We start from the raw sequence: 23,914 nt of genomic DNA on the forward strand, positions 1-23,914 counted from the left end.
TTTACACGAGCGTCTGAGAAATCAAACCTCGTCACTGCACTTTGTAAATCTATCATGTATGGTCGTGTACAATTCCCCTGAAGGGATCGTTCGTTTCCCTCGTGAACAGAAGAGCCTTTGAAACCACTTGTAGACCACAGAAACCAACACTAATGGGAATTTTTTTTCTTTAAAAACATAAGAGACACTCTGACATGAAACAGAAACAGTAAAGAAACCACAAGATAACATGATGCTGAGGTAAACCACCGACTACTTTCCTAAACCGCATATTTACAGCAAGATAAACTTGCCACTTACGGTTTGCTGTGATTTTATCTGCGCTGCCTTTTCAAAGGACAAAATGTGACACCTCAGTGTTGACTACTAAAAGTTTCCATCTCTCTTTCATGCTCTGCAGCAGAGGTCAGAGATCAAATTACAGGTTCTGGAGTTTGTGACTCGCCCCAGGATACGTCAAAATGCTGAAACGTCGGCCGACATCAGAGCTTAAACCTGTGCAGCAGAGAATCTTTACCTGCCGCCGGCCTTGTCCAGCAGGTCGGTCCATCTCTCTGCTAGACTCTGCAGCTGTGTCTGGATCTTCTCTCGGTCCTGAGTGTCTGCCGTGGTGGCGATTCTCTCTCCTTCGGCCCGGATCATCTCCACCGTCGGCCTGCGGTCATCCAACAATCTCTGGAGCAGCTGAGGGACAGAAAAGCACGCATTAATTGGCACGATTCATTCTTTAGAGGTTTCAAAATTCTACACAGCAAATATCCTGTTTGTTCTTTGCACTTTCATTACTGCCTGGTTTGAAACAGACACCAGAAAGGACAGAAGACAACAGACAGTCAGAACTGCAGAGAAAATCACTGTTGTCCACCTGCCGTCTATCCAGGATTTATACATGTCCAGAGTTAGTAAATGGGAAAATAACTGCTAATCTGAGTCACCGAATGCAGGCTGTGTGCATAAGCCTGCTATTGGCTGCTAATATTAGACCGCTTCCTCCCTCAAAAATGACGATAAAGTAACTTGAACTTGTCCAAAAGAGCGACAGAATGCTATAATGATGCTGGCATTAAGACTTATGCACAAGACTGCATTTGTTCGTCCAGGTGCACCTGAATACACAGCCTAATTCCATCTGACAGTATTTTTCTTCCCGTCAACATGTTCCACTATCAAATCCAAACTGAGAAACACATTCCTCCATGTTTGCAGAAGGACAGTGAGTTTACACTTGAGACGAAAACAAGTCAGAAGATGTGCTTCAGAAAAAAACAACTCGACTGATGTACGTCTGTGAAAACATGTAGTCAGGAATGAAATGTACAGATTTTATTGTAGAATTCTCCTAATTTTAAAAACGCATGATTTTCATCCGTTTTACCAAAATCAGCACGTAACTTTTAACCTTCCCTTCTTTTTTCAAGGGGACAGTCATCTACAAAATTGTTACCGATGGAGTTTTGTCAGCTGGTATCTAGGGGTCGGTGCTGCTTTAATATAGGCAGATATGGAACAATCTTTCATTTAATTTACTTGGAGTCCAAATATTTTCACTTTTGCAAACAACATACGTGGATTTTCCTTCCTTCCAGCTCAGAAAGCGCCTCTGTCGGCTTTAAACAGCTCCGCTCAGCCCATGAATGCACTTCTCTACAGTTTACTCTCTTTCCGAGCCAAACGGTAACACGGCTCTCCGTCACGGATGTAAACACATGTGATTGATCGCTGGCCGAGACTGCGGCACTCTTATGTGCACAAACACAGGAAATGTATGTTGGATAAACACGGAAAAGTGTGTGTGTGTGAGTGTGTCTCTGAAAACAATACAAATCCACCATGCATGCGTGCGTCTGTTTTTCTGCCAGTCTGACTGGCAGACAGTCAACTGGGGCCGAGTGGATGCCAGGCAGACGGATCATCGACTGTGTGTTTGCTGTGCGCTTGTCATTCAAATATCTATTTGATGTTGTTTGTTACTGAAGGACACTGAGGACATCTGAATATCAATAATACTGCAATCAAACCTGTCTGATAGAGGATTGGATTTTCATATTAATATTTAAAAACAAATAACCTAGAAAATGTAAAAATGAAAATCTTTTTTAATTTGTAGAGTACAGCTGGCTCAAAGGTAGAAGAGGAGAATGTGGGAGGCAGAATCTAAGCGTTCAGATGACTGTGATCACTGATCACTGCTTTAATCACTGCACCTCTAATGACCAAAAACAAGTCTTATAATACTGCTTTACGTGGTAAATCTCCTGGTTCTGTTTCTGAACAAACATTACAATTCTTACCTTTTGCTCCTGGATCTGGGCCTTGACCACGCGGTACTCGGCGGACGGCGGCTTCTGATTGGCCACCAGCTCCTCCGTGTCGTTCAGCCAGCTGAGCAGAGGCTCCAGAGCATCCTGGAATTTCCCACAATGCAGCAGGGCCTCCTGCAGCTGTGCGATCCGCTCGGCCACCTGAGGACGGGAGACATGGTTGTGTATATGTTAGACAGTAAATTAAAATGCTGTAAACTCTTGATCCAGCGTAAGGAATGATACAGTGTATTCATTACACACATACTTGTGCATTTGGTAAAGTGCAGGAAATATCAAAGAAGTCTCAAATATGTAAATATATTCATTTGTTTTGGTGTGAATTAAATCTATTTTAACCATCTAATGTTTTGTCGTTCATTTGTAAAGCACTTTGATTTGTCAGACGAGTGCTACATTAAAAAAAGTTTGACTGATTGATTGTTTGAAAATGCTTTCTAAGTGAGGTGAAGTGAGGGAGTAGGTGTGGCTGGTGTGTCCATTTGTTCTGGCCTGAGATGCTGTTGCTCTCATGACATCCAGTGGTTCTCAACGTTGCACATAGAACCTTTAAAAGCTTCATCAGGAGCAGGTAGCTACAGTCTGAACCGATGCACCTGCTCGCTCCCGATGTTGTTCTTAAATCTCTCCTGGTTTGTCAGACTCGTACCCGTTTGTTGAGTGAGTTCCATCGGAGGTTGGTGGTCTCCAGGTCGTGCTCCAGCGCCTGGGTGTCGGTGTGTTTGGCGGCGCTCTGGATCAGACCCTGACCCACTGCGTTGACGTGCTGCAGCTTTGGTTGAATGCTGTCTACCTGCTCTCTCTCCACGGCCTGCGAGAAGAAGACACAAAGGGCAGGGATGCTATTAACTGACTGTTTTATTGGCTTATAGTATCAATAATGAATGAAAAAAGGAGTCTACAGTGGTTATTTGAACACACAGTCGTCACTCTCAGCAGTCAGAAATTCTCCACATTATGAACCCACATATTGAGGAGACTGGATGTTAAGGAATAAAAGACACAATGAGGGATGTGTGGAGATAAGAGAGGAGTGGGAGACAGGAAGGGAGCTGGAAAAACGAGGGTGGGGTGAGGAGAAAATAAAGGAGGGAGAGAGAGGGGGGATTATGGGGATTAGAGGTTTAGACGAGTAAGGGGCTGGCTGGAAAAGGCTGAGTCGACAAGACACACACTAACACACTTCTACAGTATGCACACAACCTTCACTTAATCACACACCCAGATTCACACCCACCGACCCACACTAACACACATTTATAAAAAATACACACACAACCTCGCCTGTCCGACCACATTACTCACACATACGCGTCACAGTGCAGAGCTGGAGCCATCTTGTGATGACAATAGAAGCAGCCATCCGACGCTAAAGACGACCAGACTTGACTTCCCTGGTCAGTCAATACACCTCCTCTCAGACCGAAACTGTGCCACTACTGCAGCCAAATCCATAGTCAAAGTCTGGCCTATCACAAGCAGCAGTACTAGTAGCCCTAGTCCACATGTACACAGATATATATATTTTAAATGGTGGTTTATCTTCCTTTTTTCTAAAAAATCAAAAATATTTGTCCACATGAAAACAAAAAAACACAATGGAGCGCTGTCATGAGCACATGAGAACAGCAGGCAGTAAAGTAACCCCAATGCTAAAGCCCTGTTTTCCAATCAGAAGCCTAGAACATGCTATTACTGGTTCTGGGAGGTTAACAACAACAGTGTGTTGAGAAAACAAGGATTTATATTCATTGTGATGCCTCTGTTCCTCAATATAGTGGAAGAGCAGCTTTATATATATATGTCTAAACATATTTAAAGTCCTGCTAACAAGATTAGCATCTGCACTGTTTATGCCATATTGCACAAAATCACCTCAACAAAGGAGGTAACGGCACATTCATCACAAAAAAACTCTGTCAATACCAGTCAACAGCGCAAACAGAGTCTCTGAATATCTTCATCTGAAAATTGCTTTTTTTATGTGGATAAAAAGCCAAAATGCATAGAGAAAGCTATGTTTTAAAAAAGAACCGAGTTTGGATTTTGGCCAGCTCCCATGGTGACACGGGAGTGACTGCTCGAACCTATTGCAGCTTTATTGTCTGTTTTCTTCTGAATAGAACCGTAAAGTACAAAATAAACATCACAATGTATTGAAGAAGACCTGAAACTAGCAATTAAAACCATAAACTCATTACCTAAATGTTTACTGAGCTACTAAATCAAATGAGAAGTAGTTTCTTCCCTCAAAACTAGACTTCTTATTGCACCCAGAGGAGTCGCCCCCTGCTGGCTATTAGAGAGAATGCAGGTTTAAAGCTTTACTTTTCAGACCCAGAGGCCAAGTCTGTCTTTTATATACAGTTCATGGATTGAATTGCATTTTTATGCAAATGAGCTATTTAATTAATAACCCATAACCACTCATTTATTCGTAATTTATCATGAAAAAGTTGCACACATCCACTGGTTGCAGCTTTCCTCAGTTTTGTAGCATAAAACTCACACATTTGCTTTGCATAACGGTGTTCAATCAAAAGAAGCAATTGAACATCATTACTTGGCCCATGGTAATTGTGACAGGCATTTTAAACTATTTTCAGGCATTTTATATTCACCAAATTCCAGGATCACTTAAGGGATTACTTCACAATAAAAATAAGAATTTATTGCAGCCCTGACCCAACACAGCTCCACTCTGCCCTCCCCACAACAAAACTGTGTGATTTCTACATGATTTTTTCTCTTTTTACAGTTTCAGGTTTACATTTCACGATTTGGAATGCCTCCCTGACCTATAACATTTGTTTGGTTTGCTGGTGTTGATTTCTGAAGGGATAAACAGTGACTGCAGTTGGTCTCACCGTGAAGAAAAACAACCCTAAACCAACAGCTAATGCAATGAAATGTCAGAAAAGAAACAGCATCCTACTAAATTCCTGTAAACCATCATGCTGTAATCAACAGTTTGCCAAATCCACAAAACAAGCTTCGCAATTTCACGGTATTCCACCAAGTCCCTGACCAGCGGGAACACTGGAAACCACCACAAAGGAGAGCTTCCCATTAGGCCGTCTCTGGTCCGTGGGAGAAGCTCGGCGGGGCGGGGGGTCGCTGTCAGTAAAGCGTCTGAGGAGTCCTGACATTTAGAAAAGGCCCACAGAGGCTGAATTAGGTCTGATGGTGGTTTGTGATGCTGCAGCAGCCAAACCCCGACGGCCACACAAAGAGACACGCACATACACAATGAACTGCATGTGCACATCCAGGACGCACACACACTGCAGACTGAGGTGAAGCCGAGGCCTGCGGGAACATCGCTGGTGAGACAACACTGAAGGAGGGGGAGCAGTTAAAGAGAGTGAGGGGGAAAATGTGAAAATGAAGGTTTGGGGTTTCTGTGAAATACCACTACAGCCTGGAAGAAGACGCCAGAAAGCTCCCACAGTCATGGAATACTAAACTAATAATCTGCTGCATGTAATTGTTTCAAATACAAGAGAAAACATCGGAAAATAAATGAATCCTTCTCTGTTTTCACTATGAAATGTTAAAGATGTGTTCATGTTACACGACGAGGGTGAGGATCTGTTTCCCGGGGAACTCCTGCAGCAGAGGTTACTCCACAAACTTAACAGAAAAGTTATTCAAAGAACTATTCTGTGGGGTTTGGTGTTCCATTTTATAGTCTTATTTAACACCATTTAGTTCATCTCTTCGCTCCAAAAGTAAGAAAAATATTAAGACAATACTGTAGATGTTCCTCAATAAAATGGAGAGACTTTATTTACATTCAGGCAAAAAATTAGGCACTGTTTTGTGCCACTTCTGGATCAATTTATGGTGAAAACATAAAAAAAACAACACAAATTTTAAGCACCAGGCTTCAATTCTAATATTAATGGAAAATACATGGATATAATTGTGCCGAGTCATTTGCACACAAATTTGTTGTTAGAAAGTCACACAAGATCCCATTTTGCCCAAATACACAAAACCAGTCTCTAAAACTTGCATTAAAATCTTCAATATTGTTAAAAGGAGCTCAATAATTTAATGTAAAACAAAATATAGCCTAAAATAGCTCCTCAGTATGTTTCATAATTCATGGAAAAATGAAGCCTGACCTGGGATACACTCAGATAAAGACGGTTTTAAAAAGACAATCCCTGTCAAAACAGCAACAGTGAGTTTGTCCTCAGAATACAAACGGGTTCTGCAAATATTGAGATTTAAAAATCAGTTCTATATTAAAATAAATAAATAAAATAAAGCACAACACTGTCAGTCGCTTCATTCTGTAATAAAATGAACCAAACATACTACATGTTGAAATATAGCGATGCAGACAACCTCTTCTCTGAGCTGTTAAAGGTTCCCTCAGGAACCCGACAAGCAAACAGTGTTCCTTAAACATTCCCAGAGTTCCTTGAGGCTCTCCTAATTCTCAGGGAGTACAGTGTTCCATGAATCACTTTTATGCACCAATTTGTGTCTTTTCTGCTTCAATTCCTGGTGGAAGTGTGAGAAACTATAATGAAACATATATGGGCCTAATTGCATTTTCCACAACGGATTCAGTGGATGTTGAGCTTATAATTTATATTCTGAGGGTACAAAAAGACCCGGTGTTTTTCAAAACCATTTACCACTTCTTTCTTTTTTCTATTGGTGGGACAAAAGCATGTGTTTTAAACAAAACCTTGAAAATCTAAGACCGTGAAACTGACATATAATGACCAGTTAGACTTTCCACACATTTTAGAAAGTTAAACCTAATACTTGGACGTTTTTATAACAAGAATTGACCAAAACTGAGGTCAAGATAGGCATAGCTGATCTTAAGGTTATAGCTGAGTGCATATTGTGAAGCTGAAATGTGTTTGTGGAATTTCTGCGAGATTTCGAACACATGAAAACCGAAATCTGAGCGTCTTTCCTTCATTACTATTCAGAACATAGTTGCCTTTTTAAAGCTTTCACAGCCTCACACTTGGATTTATGACGTGTTGAGGACGGACCTGCTCTTGTGGATCGAGTGGAAGCTGTTGAGGAGTCTCGGCAGTGGGTCATAATCAAAGGATTTACAGGTTTCTGCTCATCTGGTTTAAATACGGCATCAAACTACAGACTCTGCGTGCCAGCAGCTCCAGCGTGTACTTATGTGATGCAGAAGTGCGGCGTAATTATGCGGTTGTAAAGCAGAGCTGTACAGGTATGAATCTGCGCGCACGATTAAACATGAGTGAGCAGTTTGCGTCCACTTTGGATGCAGCTGTGTTGCAGAGATGGGCGTCGGAGCAGGAAGTCTGTCGGCCAGAACAACAATGACTGCAGCCTGACCTGCCCCACCCTCTGCTTATCCTGCTGTGTCTGGGAGCGAGGGGGGCAGAAAAGGCAAAGAAAACAGGGAAAGTACAACCATTCATCATCCCCGCATAGAACCGGCATGTATATAAATGTGTTGTAGGCTACGTTTCGGTCCTCTTCTGTCTGTGTTTTCTCTCTGTTTCTTTCTATTTCAGCCGCCCTCTCTGCTCTCTTTCTGAATCCACCAAACCACAGCTCTGGAAAATGTCCCACATACTTGTCATTCTTCCCCACCTCAGCCAGCACACTCTTAACTCAGCTAACTCCACTATCACCAGCAAACTTGTCATCCTGTCCCTGCTGCTCCTACTCCTACTCTTCTTCTTGTTCCCCCTTTCCTTTTCGACCACAGCTGCCTCCTCGTTTCTCCCGTCCTTCCCTTCTTCCTACTCAAATCTCTCCATCTGGACTGCAAACCCACACTGGCTTCGTCACTTCAGCCACAGTTTGGTGTGGACAGGCGATAAAAACGCCGGGATGAAAGTAGATCTGAGTAAAACTGGAAGGGTTGAATACTGTTCGCCATGACAGGTCTGTGAAGAACATCAAGTGTTTCGAGTGTTTTTGTTTTTTTTTTACATGCTAGAAGCTGCATTTCCACCAATGACAATCTCAAAAACACACATTGAGACCTCTGGAGTTTCAGCTTGCACTGTGGGGCTTCCTGTATCACTGTCCTTCCTATAATTACTCCATAATTCATGCCAAAAAACTTCAAAATACGAAACAAAATAAGAATTTGAGACACTGAGATGAGTCCTAATCAATGACTGGAGAGGGGATTTTAGAAAGCCAACAGTTTAAAAGGCAGGAAAGAATATGTGTTACAAACAGATACAGCTTTCAGGAATTAAAAAAATCTTGTATAACTATCTCACATTTCACATCTTTGATGCCTCACAAAAACATGTGAGCAGAACAATAAATAAAGAAAATGAATGCAAACAGTAGATGGAAATGTCTGCTTGAAGTAGAGATGAAAAAAATGAGCAGAAACTTATCACACATTTGGTGAAGATGAAAAGATGATTGAAGTCTTACTAAAGGATAGTATTGGTTTACAGTCCACAAAGTCTGATTTTAAATACAAAAATCCACTATTATCACAGTCAGACCAACACTGAGGACTCGCATTAATAAATAAAGCGTGACTTTTACTATTTTTCATCCTTACTGAACGCTGGCTCCATCCTTGAAGTGAAGCTGAGTTAGTATTTAACAGTCGTGTTCTTGAACCAGTGGAGCACATTTCATAGGCAGCTTTTTCTCCATGACATTAAAGCCCATCTCTGGTTGTTCATTAAACATTACATATATATATATTTTTTTTTATCTAAGTTTACTGCAACACTGTACATTTTACACTGTGAGTTAAAACCAAAGATGAAGAAGAATAATGATCCAAAAAGTTTCCCACTGCAAGTTAAAAGGACTCGTGTTTTAGCTTTGTTACATATGAAACCGTAAAACTGTCAATCTCTGTTTTTAAGTGACAGTTTTGAGGAAATGCTTAAGTCACGCCATCGACTGCTTATTTTACTCATGATGTGTCGACTAAAAAACACCGTCTGAACATGTCAACATGGCTAAAAAAAAAACTTCATAAACTGAATCAAAGAACCTAAATAAACAACAAATCAAAGTTAAGGCTGACAAACATCCTTAAACTAATATTTATTCCAAGCTTAACACTCGGCTCGTCTGATTCATCAGGGCTGTGTGGGAGCGGTTTGATCACAATTTAAGAATGTGACCTCACATTTTTCCTACTGAGCCACACTGACTTGAAATCAGACGAATCAGAAACCCCACGTGTAAAATGCGGTTCTAATTATTTACAGCCGGAATCTGATTGAGAAAATATGTCGTCGGGATCTCTGAGCAGCAGAGTGAAGACCACAGGATCTCGCCGCATACCAACGGTTTTATGGCCGGTAGCGAATCAGGTCACACACTGTGACGCTGTTTAACAACAAGCATGTAGTTGGAGCAACTCTGGGGTTGGTTTAACACGTGATTCTATTAGTCTCATAAGTATTCTTGATTTAAAAAAGAGCTACATAAATGCTACATAAAGGTCCTTATTTCCAAACTAAGCTGTGTCTTTGGTGTATATTGTGCCTCAACAGATGCTCGATGTCTAGATAAGGTAACAAGACTGGAGAGAGGAATAGCTGGGGCTTGTGTCCAAAACATCACTCAAAGACAATCAATTTCATGATGAGGGCAGATGAGGAGTGTGTTTGTTCTTCATGTATACACACAGAGAATCAGGAATGAAAGCACAAGGAAACGCTGCAGCTTTTTATTGACTGCTATTGTGAGGAATATAAGAGAAAAGAGAGAAAAAAAAAAAAGGGAATATGCTGAGGATCATGCACGATGTTGCTCAGCTACGCAGTTTTCAAACTTGTTATCACGGCTTTAGAGATGTTCTCATCTTCCGTCTCCCCTCATAACTGATTTCCAACAACTACGTCATCCGTCTCCTCCATGAGAGCTACTTGTCAAGTCAGAAACATCCCCTTCAACCTCCTGAACCCCAAGCAATTTCTTTACTTTTCTGCTGCTGTCACATTTTCCTCATTTTTCACTGCAACATAAAGTCCTGCACCTCAATGGAAACAGCACAACCACGACTAGAAGGAGGAGACAAAGTTATGATGCAGCAATCATGAAAAAGGGCAACATAAAAGCTGGATTCATATTATTTGTTCCACCAAAAAGAAAGAAAAAAACCTGGAATCAACATGTACAACATTACTAGTGTTAACAAACAGGAAAAAATGGGATCCACATGCTATAGAAACTGTCTGACTGGGCCTATTTACATTTTTACAACCCCTACAAGCACTTTTCCACACGAGAGAGATGTGTCACCATGCTGAATGTATCGTCCAACAACATGCTCCTCTGTTCATTGTCTTTGAGCTGTGCTGCATTTATTTTATGATTCAACTACGTAAACACGGCCTGCAGCTCAGCTAAACATTCACTCAGTTTTTGTCACTGGAGTCACTCAGACTTCTCAGTTGCACAGAATTTTTCTTGTGTTTTTACAGGATCTGGGTGCAAATGGTTTATTTTTGAAAGATTTTTGACATAATATTGCAATTTTGGGCTTATTTTAGGTGAATTTTCTCTGCAGAGCGCTGGATATGTTCGAGGATGGTCTTAGAGTTAATAAAGCCATCAATTCTTTCTGTTTTTCCTCTGAAAAATAATTTGGACATTTTTAAAAAAAGAGAACCTTCCTTTAAAACCTGCTGCTGGTGAGGTGAAAAAAGCAGGGAGTTGATTGAAACCAGACAAGCAGAAGAAGAAAGGAACGACAAGCTTCTATTAGAACTGAATGTCAGAAACAAACAGAAAACCAGGAGGAAAAACTGAACAGTGCAGCATGAATGTCTCCTGACAGCAACATGGCAGCCTTTAACAGCACTTGCCTTCCTTTCTCTCCCTCCCTCACCCTCGTCCCTCTCTTCCTGTACCTCGCCGCTCACCCCTTTCCTGCCTTTCAACCCTTGTCCTTCCTCGCTCGCTCCTTTCTCTTCTAATGGAACGAGGAGTGAGGGGAGGAAGGAAGGGGAAGAAATCTGTTTCCAAACTAACGTCAGAGGGAGAAAATAATATTGCCAGCGAGGCTTTGTTTTAAACCGAGGTCTGAGCAAATGTCTCACACCGGGATGAAAGGGGTTAATAGGTTAATAAATCCCATCTGACACTGGTGCCCTAATTTGAACATCAACAAACACACACAAATCTCATGCAAATGTGAGCTGCATTCAAAACATGTCGGCCAAAACCTCACTGTACTCCTTTCTTCCCCTCCATTATCACTTCAGCAATTATTTTTCTCTTTTCTGGACGCGCTCTTTTCAACGTTCACATTCAGAGGATTACTGTTCTTTGCATATTTGTGGGATTTTTTTTTTTTGTGTGCTGCTAATCAACTCCCTGCGAGACAGAGAATGAGAGAGCAATACAGTTTAAGGTTCCTCTTGAAGAATCTCGCAGGATTTTTACTGCTCTGCTGTTTTTAAGAGCTTTGTTGAAATCACAGAGAGAGGTGGAGTGATGCAGCAGCAGGCACAGGAAGAGAAAATATGTAAAATCACTGAAAGATGTCTCAAATATTTGATGTCGTTTCTACGTTTTGAACGCAGCTACATTCAGGTCCAGTGGGAGATCAATGTCTTCCTGCTTTTGCTTTCATGTTTCTCTGTGGACCTGAACGCCTCCCTTCTCCGTCTCTCGCAGGTTTTATCCCGCAGGCGGATGTTCAGAACCAGAATTATCACATCAATCAAAACACAAATGTATGAGCTGCAGACCCGAGGCCACCTGGTTCTCTCTGCTTTAACATCTGTCTCCCGTGGATCATTTGTTCCCATCCTGTTTTGGAAATCATTTGGACTTAAAATGGGATATGTGCAGACATCAGTGACCCACAGTCACGCCGCACCTGTTCATTAATGCTGCCTCACAGTTTATTTCAAGTTATTTCAACATTAAAACGTTAAGCTGACAACAGCAGCTTCCATCCAGTGAAACACCACTTCTGAAATGTAAATGTGAAACATCAAAACACAAAACCAGAAATGAAATATTAATGGTTACAAAACCCAGATCTGTTTAGGCTGCTCTGTGCCACTTCAAACGTTTGTCACGGCTTCACAAAAAAAGACTTTATGTGTATTAATACTTTAATGAGCCTAGAATAAGACCATTTAACCCTGTGAGCTTCAGGCTATTTTCAGGGTAAATTCCCCACTTTTACTTTTAAGCTCTTTATCTTGGTCATTATAAGGGTTAGTCATACGTGCTGGATCTTGTTTTCTTCAGAGCAGTTGAGGCTATCGAGCTCTTCCATCATTTCTTATGATAATACCTGCAGATAATTTATATTAGCATTTAAATCAAGGAAAAAACATTTTGTATTACAAAACTGTTATGTTTTTACATGTCTCTCGTCATTAAACACTGCCAGCAGACATGACTGGTAAAGGGTTTGGAGTCTGGTTTAAGAACTGGACTACTTGCAAAAGTGGCAAATCAGGACAACGTTTGCACCCCAACCTGAAACAAGCATCGACTGGCGGCCACCCACAGACCGGGATCACCACTGTTTACTCATGCATTGATGATTCACCACAATCATTACACTGAAAAGCAAATTAATTATTTTGTGTTTCTTTTTTTAATACAAATTGGGAAGTAGGGTCAGAACTATGGTGGAGATGATGCATAAATCTGGTGCAATTTTAAATCCAACTCAGAGAAACAACTAATATCATTAGAAGAGGGGACTTCTGCAGTTTATTCTGATATGATTATATTATAATTATTCTGAAATGATGGGGACTTATTCAACCGAGAAGCAGGAGTTTAAAATGAGAGAAGAAATTAGTAAAGATATTAGTTTGCAAAAGTTTGATCTGTTTTCATAGCGTTATTACTTCGGCATGTACAAATATGAATCCAAAAAGCCCAATTACAAAACTACAGCTCAGCTCTTTGATGATGTCAACACAGAATTGCACAGATATGCTAATATCTATCTAAAGATTGCTCAGCATACATTAACATATCACAATATTAACATATTTATGCACTGGTGAGATCATGAGTAATGGATGGGAAGATGAACTTGGAGCTGAATGCAGGTTGTAAATGTTTGGTCTAAATTCAAATGTGCTTTTTTCTCTTCAACACTTTGTCACACAAACAAGCAACTAGCATGGTTAGAAAGGTCAAGTTGTGTGATTTCGTTTGACGTGTGCAACATCTCCCAGCAAAAAATACTGAAGAAGGCAATTTGGATGCAGGACTTTCACGCCGCAGACAGTGACTGAAGACAACAAATGCAGCTTCCTTTCAGAATTTCCAGCCTGTCAATCCGTGCATCGGCTGTTGTTGGTCAGTCTGTCTGTACTGTATGTTCCCAAACAGCATGCAAAGCTAGTCCATCTGTCTGTCTGTCTGTCTGTGGGACTCACATACACACTGTGCTTTACAACGAGCTCCATGCTAATCCAAAGACCTTCTGCTTGCGTCTGCCTGCCAGCGTAGCTCTTTTATACCGAGGCCTCATGTTGCACTAAAAGGTGTTTCCCTGTGAACACAATAGCTTCTCCGCCCAACCACCCCGTCGCCTGTCACAACTCTTTTTGTGTCTCCGTCAGAGTGTCTGTCCTCCCCGGGTTTGTCACATCATCCCCTTTCAATTAAATTCTATCAGCGGCTCAACGTGAAAATTGCCTGCTGTTTGTTTTAGTGTGTGCTTTGGTTTTTGCAAGACAGGAGAAAGGAGACGTGCGAAAAACACGAGTGCAGTAAGTAAAGAAAGAAGCCGAGAAGGAAGCAAAGAGCAGAGGCGAGTCAGAAACAAACCAGTGTTCGCTCTGCCACGCTCTAATCTGATATCTAAGTTTATATTCCCCAGACGACGTTAACACAGTGTTTGTGTAACCATGTTGGCAGAGGCAGCTCCCTTCTCACAGAGCCACAGTATTTACCTCTCACCTCCTTATCTCAGCTACAACACCATCCAAGCATGGAGGAGCTGAGGGGGAGGACAGGGAGGTGTGGGACGGACAGAGTGGAAGTCAGTTGAGGAGAACAGAAAAGCCAAACTGAATGAAGAAGATTTCAACAGAACTGCATGTGTCACCTTCCAGAAATGTGAGCACCAACCAGAGAGTTTCCCAACCAGCAGCCATCATTCATTACTATAAAACACGACATAAAGGAGCCAGTGTTTCTGTGGCAACAGGGTGTTACTGATATGCATACCGAGGCTGAGAATCACTACAATGACATTCAAATCATTTTCTCAGAGAACGAGAGCGACGCACTAAAGTCGTTGATCTCATTTAGGAACAAAACCTTTCAAAGTGTTATAAAAAAAAAGAAAAAAAAACACACAAGTTTGCTTTTCTGTGAAGAGACTTGATGAACTCTTCACTATCTGACCCACAAAAGGTCACATAAGGGTGTAACTGGTAGCTGCCTTTACGTCATGCTACAGAATCAAAACACAATTTCTCTTCACAACACAAAACACACACGAGGAAACTCTACAAAAGTAATCTTTGAGTTTGAAAAAAATGTATGCAGCAGTTTGCATTAGTGTTTTTTTTTTAGTTATGACAACTTCTACAACAACCTTTATGATTTTTTCCTCTGCAATCAGGCTGCAAACAATTTCTAGTCTGAACCATCTGAAACTGTCCATGTATGCTCAGATAGAGGAGGGGACTTGAAATCAAGGTGAAGAAAACATACATGTTCAAGTTGATTTTTTTATGAAGTTATCTCAACTTGAGTTTAGTTTTAAATAAACTGATGCAGAAGTTAGAGTTTAAATTACACAAAATATTAGGTTGATGCAAAATAATGTCAACACAACCCATCAAAATAATGTTTGCAACTTATAAGGATTTATCTATATATTTATCTCTTTAATCTTGTCACCATTCATTTAAATAAATGGTTCAAGAAGTTCCCCTGAATCATTGGAGTACTTGTATGTATATTAATAATGCATTCAGCCTAATGAGTTGCAGTCCTAATTGTTGCCATTTTCCTTGAGAAAACGTTCCTCTCTTTGACCTTTAAAAGCCTTATTTCCCTGAATCCAGCCCGAAGTTGTTTCAGGTTATCTGCACTCCAGCTCACTGCACAGTAATTCTCCTGTTTTACATCTCAGACGGAGTGGACGCGACATCTGATTGCATTAAACTGAGGCCAGAGAGGCCGTAACTGCCGGGAGAACAAACAGACGTGGACCGATAGCACGTACAGACGCGAAAAACCAGTCTCATCCCAAACAAAGCACCGCACACGCTCTCATAAACACACACACAATCAAATGCACTCGTAAACCCACGCAGGGCAGAGTAAACGAGCTGTTGCTGACGCGACTGAGTAGGCAACTTGCGTCTGATGGAAACTATAATGTGATAAAACACGAGCAGCAGATTGCATCGTCAGCATGAGATCAGCCACATCAGGGTCCACCTGAAGCACACACTGCTTCTACTTGGTGCTCACCTACGGAAAATATTTAACTTTCTCTGCTTTACATTAGAGCTCAATGATATGGGGAAACTATAGCTAGATTATACACAGATTGACAGACTGAAACGTGATGAAACACCATCAAAAGTGCGACTGTCACAAGAGAAGGGCGGCGCAACAGTTGTGCAACAGTTTAAACTCATTGCAGCCGTTGTGGTTTGCTAAGCATTGCTTCAAACATAATATCAATTTAAAATTAAATAATTGTTCAGCGCTGTTTTACATGAAGGCTCCACCAACAGTATGGAATGGGGTCACTGTGTCACTCACAAAATATTTCATCTTGCAAAGCCAAACGTACATCCACATCACTGCGTCAGTGCTGGAGAACTGTCTGACTGCTCCTCATGATCGTTCTGCTATAGGGAAGAAAAATGCTTTGTCTTGTCTTGTTATTTATTTAACCCTTATTTAACCCAGAATCCATCAGCAGGTTTGAAAGGCTTGTTATTCTTTTAAAATTCGTCAAACCTACACCATGTATCAAAGCAAGAAACTGTAAAAACGGGAAGAATCATTGGATTTTTCCGGCTGTCGGTCACCTCGTCACGAGCATCTTTCAGTTTTGTCGGAAAACTAAACCAAATTAAAGCTGAAACTTTTAATATTTCATCAAAATCACTTCATACTGCTGCTGTCTCTTTTAAAAATTGGCTAAATATAAACCAGATTCTCCAAAAGACAAAAAAGTCTCTGCTCCTCGGCACGACTAAAGAGCCGTGACTGATTGGGCTGTGACTGACAGTCATGTGAGGAAAATTCTGACTTTGTGGCTGAACTGAAAGCTGTGTTTATACAGAGCAGAGAGAGGACAAGTATGGAGACAAATTAACATTATAAGTAGCAAAATAGCTACAGTAAGTGGAGCCACCATTTCCTCAGTATTAGTAGCACTTGTAAGTACATAGAACATATTAATTCCAGGTCTTTTCTAATTTCTGGAAAATCTGTAATGAAAAAAATGTAACTGGTTTTTACTTTTTTGTGATTGACGACACAGAAAGGTTCTCTTGTCTTCTAGCCACGATTCTTCTGTTTCCGTAGATGTGCAGGACTTTACATCGCAGTAAAAAATGAGCCCACAGCGAGGAAAAAGCAACCATAAACTGCTCGGGTTTCAAGCCGAGCATGCAGTGGTGGTGTCACTGCAAAGTAGTGACGGTGGAGTTGCTTTGGTGGAACATTTGCATGCAGGAAGGAGAGCACTGTCATTACAAAGGATAATTCACAGAAATAAACAAGCACGCCTGTCGTCCTGCAGAATCCAAAACTCTGTGAATTTTTAGGTGTTGTGCTGCTAGAAGGTTGTTCTTTCCAGTGATAAAAAGGGGATTTTAAAAAACAGTGAAAAAGAAAGCAGGACAGGTTAGATTTTGGTGGTAAATTGTACCTCAAATTTAAAAAAAAAAAAGACAATAATTTCATGTTTTCTCACCAGCAAACACACACAGAGCAGAATCGATGCAGACAAAAGTCTGCTCAAAGGGGTGTCTGACGAATGACAGCCCTAATTAGTCCTAATTTCCTTTAAAAACCTTCCTCTTTCTGAAACTCTTTCCCCCCAAATCCAGACAGATTTTGCAAGAGTTCATTATCAGAACCACAGCACTCTTTACAAAGAGGAAATTCACCGTCAACTCTGTAACAAAAACGAGCAAATCCAGAGTCCGTGACCGACAAAAACAGGGTTCATATCAAGCAAATCTGGGCCAGACACTGACACCTAGAAAGCACAACAGGCTGTCAAACACGCTGTCACAAAGACATGCACACACACCTTCACATGCAGCCCACACACACTTCAGAGGTAGATATGAGAGGAGTGACACTACGCAAACAAACGGGCCCAGCGCTGAATGCAGATGAGTGCAGAGAGACCAGTCTGACACAGTCACTGACAGTCCTCTGCTGTCAGCTTCATGCCGAGCTAATCTCGCAGCATTTATATACCATCCATTTCACGTCTGTACACAGCAGTGACTCTGTGTATACCTTGACACTGATTACAAATCAACAGTCAAGTCAACCAGAAGTTTTGCTCCATAGACAAACAAACCACCTCCTCCAGCACCTTTTTTTTCACAAATGATTTAAACAACATGGAAAACTTGGGCTTGTAGCAGCTTCATGTGCACACGCAGCGAGGCGTGTCCAGCGACTTTGCAAGGAAACACAGCCGTCTTACTGAATACACAATCAGCATTAACACAACAATAGCCCCCCGTTGTAAATGTCTGAAATTCTGCACTCGAGGCTGTACGTTGGCTGCAGGTACACTCTGTTCCTCTGGCTTTGCACAAATAAACAGGTGATCAATCACAAATATGTGCATGCACTGTAGCTTAGCACTGACCCCCACCCAAACACACGACATATGCACGCATACACATACCGAGAAACCCTGAGGGTAGTTTCCCATGAGTAGCAAACCCCCTCCTCCTCCTCCTCCTTCTCCTTCTAGCATCATATTGCAATAATTTAAAGCCCTACTACTGAAACACAACTAGCTAATTATGGCGTCTACATAACTTCACCCCCCCACAGTCATTTTCCATGCTGTGTCTACATCAGTTATTCTCAACTCTCAGCTACCTGACCCAATTCTTTTTCCATGCTATGCCTGTGTGTGCTCACATGTCCACATCGAATGCATCCCCTGCTAAAAACAGATTTTTTCTCTTCGGCTCGCAAGCCTCTCCTATTAGTCCAAACAGATCAATAAAGCAGGATCTTTGTGGTTCAATTTAATGCTTTCTTATTTATTTAGCGCTGTATTTATGGACACTGCAATCTTGCATCATGCCTGCTGCAAATCAATCTGTTTTAGTGCTTTTACTTAAGCCAAATATAAATAAAAACAAGACAATCAGAAAACAGATGCACTGACTGAAAACACTGATATGAAGCTCATGGAAGTAGATGATAAAAATGATCAAACAAGCCTACCTCTGACTGTGTGTCAGTGTCGAAACATGGTAAAGAAGTTGTTTCATTCTCTGCTTTAGAGCTCGGTTCTGGTTCTAAGTGGAGGTCTGTTGGAGAAGCCGTGGCCCCTGTTTGGAGCTCGTCTTCCAGTGGCCCACAGGTTTGTGTGTGGGGAGGCTCTGTCTGTGTGAACAGGTTCTGCAGCAGGCCCGGTTCGAGCTGATCCCAGGCCTGATCTGTGGACATGAGCGGAGGAAAGTCCAGTGCAGATCCATCGGACTCCCAGTCACTGTCCCCTGTCATGGAGCCCAGAACAAACTCCACCCCGTCCATCCCCGACTGGGTCCCCTCAGAATACGAGTCCAAGTCCTGAGTGTCGTCACAGGCGGAACCAACATCTGAAGGGCCCGGCTGTGGCCGCTCAGGTGCTGCCATGTAAACAAAGCTGTCAGGAGAGAGGAAGGATGCCTCCTCCTCCTCCTCATCCTCATCATGTGGGTCTTGGCTGCAGGGTGGTTTGGGGATGGGACTGGGAGGAATGAAGTCCTCTACTGGAGAGGGGGGGCAGTCACTGGGGTACTGGGGAGGCGCAGAAACAGCCAAGTAAACAAAACTATCTGATATGACGAAGGCCTCTGAGTCTTTAGAGTCTAAACCTGCACCACAGGAGTCAGATTTAGAGGGTGAGTGAGGTAAAGAGGGAGGTGGGTGTATGTGCAGAGAGTCTGATTTGGGGGTGCTAGCTGTCACTTCGACTGAAGTTTCCACATCAGGGGCTTGTTCAGGCAGATCCAATCCTGAAGCCATGTCTGTGGGGACAACAGAGTCGGATGTCCCTTCTGTGTCACAAGTTATTTCCACGGTAGGCTTGCTAAAGTCTGAGGGGACTGGATCCTCTTGACCGGGAGTTTGAATGTCAACATCCGGTGTACATTCATTGTCGACTTCTTTTTCAGCCGTGTTCACAGGCTCCTGGGACTGGTCCATGAGAACTCCCTCGCTGCTGTCCAAACTTGGCTCAGATTGGTCATATACATCCCACTCTGTTCCTAGCTCCTCTTCCTCCCTCAGCTTCCCTTCATCCTGCTCCTCCTCCTCCTCCACCTCCTCCTCCTTCTCAGCGTACGGGTTCAGAGGGCTACGAGACGGAGAGGAGGCTTCATAATCCTCTTCATCACGCTCCGATGACGCCCCACTGTCCAGATCTGTTTCAGTATGTGCCGGTTTCTCCTGCTCACATTCGGTCGGAGTGATGATACTGACAGCGGTTCTGTCTGGCTGAGACATGTGGATCCCACTGGAGTCGGACTCCAGCTGCTGACCAAGAGCTGAGTCTGTTGGGCAGCTCATCTCCTCCTCCTCCTCCTCCACCTCTGTTTTATCCTCCACAGTACAGTCAATGTCACTTTCTTCATCTATGAAACCATGCTCCTTCTCATGGTCTTGTGCTTTCATCAAGTTTTTAATTTCTTCTATGTGCTCAGAGTGTTTGGTAGTTTTCTCTAATCCAGGTGCAGCATCACCTGGCTCTGCTTGGTTAACTGCATCTAGAGGAAGAGTCCCTTCAGTATCTACCCAGACAGTCCTTGCTTCCTCCTCTCGCTCCTCTTCCTCTTCCTCCAAACAAGGAAGGTTGTAGGGATCAAGAGGTTCAGGGTCTACACTCATCTCCACTCCCTCCTCTCCTTCATCCTCCTCACACTGCCTCTCCAGCTCCAGGAAGAGGTCATCTGATTCGGCCCCTGAGCTGGGACACGGTGAGGCACTGTGGGCCCCGGGGCCTCCAAACCCTGTAGGTGGAGTCAATAAAGGCCAGTGTCCAGTGGAGCCTGTTAAATCCCATCCTTCTGATTCCAGTGTTTCCCTGTGCCAAGACTGGTCAATTATCTCCCTGTTTTCTAATTTAAGAACTGCCTCCCACTCTCGTTCCTCTCTCTGAGCTCTCTCCTCCTCTGCCTTGTCCCTCTCCATTTTCCAAGCCTCCTCCTCCTCCTCAATTACGTTCATGCACTCGTCCTGCTGCTCGTCGGCTTCGAGCTCCTCAAGTATCCGGCGCTCGTCCTCCTCAAATTTGAGCTCAGATGCAGTGCGTTCCCTGAGCTCGCCGCCCTGAGCTCCCCATCCCAGCAGCCCCTCGTCGCCTCCCTCCTGGCTGAGGCAGGGGGACAGAGGCAGGCCTCCGTACACCAGCCCCTCTTCCTCCTTCAGGAATGGAGAGGGGGGGTCCAGGAGATAAAGTGACTCTTCATCTGTGTTATCCTCACCCAGCAGGGGAGGCAAAGGGGGGAGTACAGGTAGGTTGTGTCTCAGGCCTATCTGAGTCCTTTTCCCTGTTGTTATACTGCGAGGCCAGGTGCGGGCCTTGGTAGGGGGGCAGAAGACTGGCTTTGGGGGGATGAGAGGGGTGTTATCGCCCTGGTCCTGGTCCAAAAGAGGAGAATCCCTCTCTGAATCTGAGGTCTTAACCGACTCGAGGGGCTCCTCTGGGATCAGTCTAATTCCAGCTTTAGAGGAGCTGGTGGTCCGTCTGTGCTCCTGTCTTCTTCTGTCTACTTGTCGGGACACAGCGGGGCTTTGCTGCGGTGTGTTTCCAGAAACTTGGGGCGTTTGAGTCGGCGGCGGCTCCTTCGAAGGCGACGGCGCCGCGTGATTTTGCTTCTGTTGCTTCTGCAGCAAAGGGTGAAGCTGCTTTTGCCTGCTGAGGGGATGCTGCAGGAGAGGAGGCACGGGGCTAACTGTGGGCGTCAACGAAGGCGAGGTGGACACGGGGGGAGTGTGGGGCGCAGACGATAAAGGCGAGGGCGTGTACGGAGGTAAGGAAGGCGTGGAGGAGGTAGGGGTGGTTGGAGGCAGGTGAGAAGAAATGGGCTGCAGGGGAGACAGAGGAATCCCTGCCCCCGACGAACGCTTCTCTGCTCCATCAGCAGACGAGGCCTCAAGTCTTTCTGCAAACTCGGGATAACTTGGCGGCATAAAGGCTTTCCAAGATCGCCGGTTCGGATTGTCCTTCTTGTCGCTGCCTTGATGCCGCCTCTTGGCCACCGCAGCCACGCCGCCACCCCCAGACGAGGATGGTGCAATGGGCAAACCTGAACCTAGAACCGGTGGGGACATAATCTGAGGATCACTAGTTAGCTTTAAGGCATCAAAGATCACCCTCTCGTCTAGTTTCTTCACTCCACCTGCGTTGTCTGCACACCTGGAGACAAAAACACCACCGAGATCTGCTCCTATGGTGCCATTGCTAGATAACGTACTTCCTTCTCCTCGCACCTCCCCACCAGAACCTAATGTACTCCTGGAGGGTTGACACAGTTTGGTCCCTTGGTCAATCTGTTCATTGATGCGCATGGTGTCGTAGATGGACCGCTGTGGGACGTAGCAGTCCTCTATGTAAGCCTCGTCCTCGTCACCTTTTCCAAGGCAGCGAGGGTTCTGCCTCAAGCAGTCTGGACGGCTCAGGGGCTTCCCCATTCTGTCCTTCTCAGAGACCCTGTCGTATTAGTAATTTAAGGAGCAGGTACGGCTCGGCACTTGAAGAAATGAATCATGAAACAGTACATAAAAAAGAGGGGAAAGTGAAGTCCTTTACCTTGAACTGTCCCCAATTTAATAATCCACGAAATTAGACAGTCCATGTGGCTGCGTTTAACGAATCCTTCAGGTTTCACATTCTAAAAAAAAAAAATATTTTAAATCTCGTCATCCACAGCATCTTTCGCATTCCTACGTCCTTGCCTATGTCACCTCAACAGTTGAGCATTTCCTTGGTCTTTCTGAGATGCTGTGCGGCATCGGCGAGGGAACGAGAGAGACAGCCCTCCCCCTCGGCACCATATTAATCACCAGCTCTGTTTGTTTGAAAAGCTGTTAGGAATGAGAGAGGTGGAGGGCTGAGCGCAGGGAGGAAGGGAAAGGAACAGTCATCATCTCCCCGGGTGAGAAGTCCAAGGTGAGGCGAGCGCCGAGCAGATAACATCCCTTTGTTTTGCTGTCAGAAACGCCGGATTCTGCTTCATATCCAAGAGCATGCACGGCCACTCATTCCTCCTCTTTTTTTTAACCCCCCCCACCCCCCACCCCCCAAAAAGCTTCTTCCTTCCCTCCTTCCTGGTCTCCCGTCTTCACTGTGGCACAACAGGAAAAGCCAGAGAGGGTTTGGACAACTTCAGCAGTGAGAGGCAGGCAGGGAAGTGTAAAAGTCTCCTTTTAAGGTGAGAAAACCCACTCTGTGTTATATAAAAGAAAGGCTGCGTGGGGTGCAATGAATAGCAAAGTACAATACTCCACGGGTTTGTTTCACTTTTATCGTCCTTTGTTCCAAAATGTTTCTTGCATAAAAGAAATAATCCGGTAAATGAAAGATTTAAAAAAAAAAACCTCCTTCAGAGCTTTTTGAGGCAACTCAAGAGAAATATGAAAATAGAAATTCCTTTACCAAAGTCACTGCCACTTTGTGGTCCGGTGAGTGTTCAAGCAGCTTTTTCTTCTTCTTCTATCCGCCACTTTCATCACAAAGAATCAGTGTTTTTGTGCATGCAAGACACACCAAGACGTCTCATCATGACTGGTCAAAGAAAATCAATCACCCAGTATTTTAAGAAAATCCGGAACAAAGAGAAAAGAGCGTTTCTGCGTTCAGAAATCCCCATCACTGCCTCAGCTCCTTCCTTTTATCCATCCCTCAGCCTCAGATCATCCACAGCTCCGGGGTAGAGGTGCTACAGTGGACTGAAGGGGGTGAGGCTGGAGCGAAAGAGGGCATCAGGGGGTAAGATAGATAAAAAAAAAAAAAAAAGAGAGAGGGGGAGCTGGAGGGCTGGATCCTGGACCAGCCAGGCAGGCAGGCAGAGTCGTGGGACTGTATCCAGAGGGCAAAGTCCCAGACAGCCCTCGCAGCTCCAGTCCAAGCTTTGCTTTGCTTTGCAGGGTCTTCCCCCTCTTTAGCAGCAGACAATCCCAGGACACGCTGCCTTCGCTCTTCTCGCTGCTTCCTCACAGTCTTCTCTTCTCTCCGGCTCCGTTGCTGAGAATGAAACAAAGTGCCACGCAATCCCAGTTCCTCCTCTCCTTTTTCCTTTCTCTCTTTGTGGGCTTTTCCTTCTCTTCCCTTTTCTCTCCCAGTCTCTGTTCTCAGGCCACTACACAGCTGAAATGGTTTGCAGCTGCTAAAAAAATCTCCCTCTTTTGCCTCTCTCTCTCTCTCTCTCTCT

The 23,914-nt window shown here is 43.7% G+C and overlaps 1 protein-coding gene across 1 annotated transcript in view; it reads right to left on the minus strand.

Annotated features, from left to right (window-relative positions):
* The window catches only part of macf1a (microtubule actin crosslinking factor 1a), a gene marked incomplete at its 5' end in the record, with an annotated part of 131,116 nt that overhangs the window by 37,481 nt on the left and 69,721 nt on the right, over positions 1 to 23,914 (minus strand). Inside the window, 3 exons of the mRNA XM_008300748.1 lie at positions 518 to 684; positions 2,292 to 2,462; positions 2,971 to 3,132. Of these exons, the coding sequence (XP_008298970.1) occupies positions 518 to 684; positions 2,292 to 2,462; positions 2,971 to 3,132 (500 nt within the window). The remainder of the gene's footprint in view (positions 1 to 517; positions 685 to 2,291; positions 2,463 to 2,970; positions 3,133 to 23,914) is intronic.

This window comes from Stegastes partitus, unplaced genomic scaffold (assembly GCF_000690725.1).
Source record: "Stegastes partitus isolate 25-593 unplaced genomic scaffold, Stegastes_partitus-1.0.2 Scaffold1583, whole genome shotgun sequence".
NCBI classification, from domain to species: domain Eukaryota; kingdom Metazoa; phylum Chordata; class Actinopteri; family Pomacentridae; genus Stegastes; species Stegastes partitus.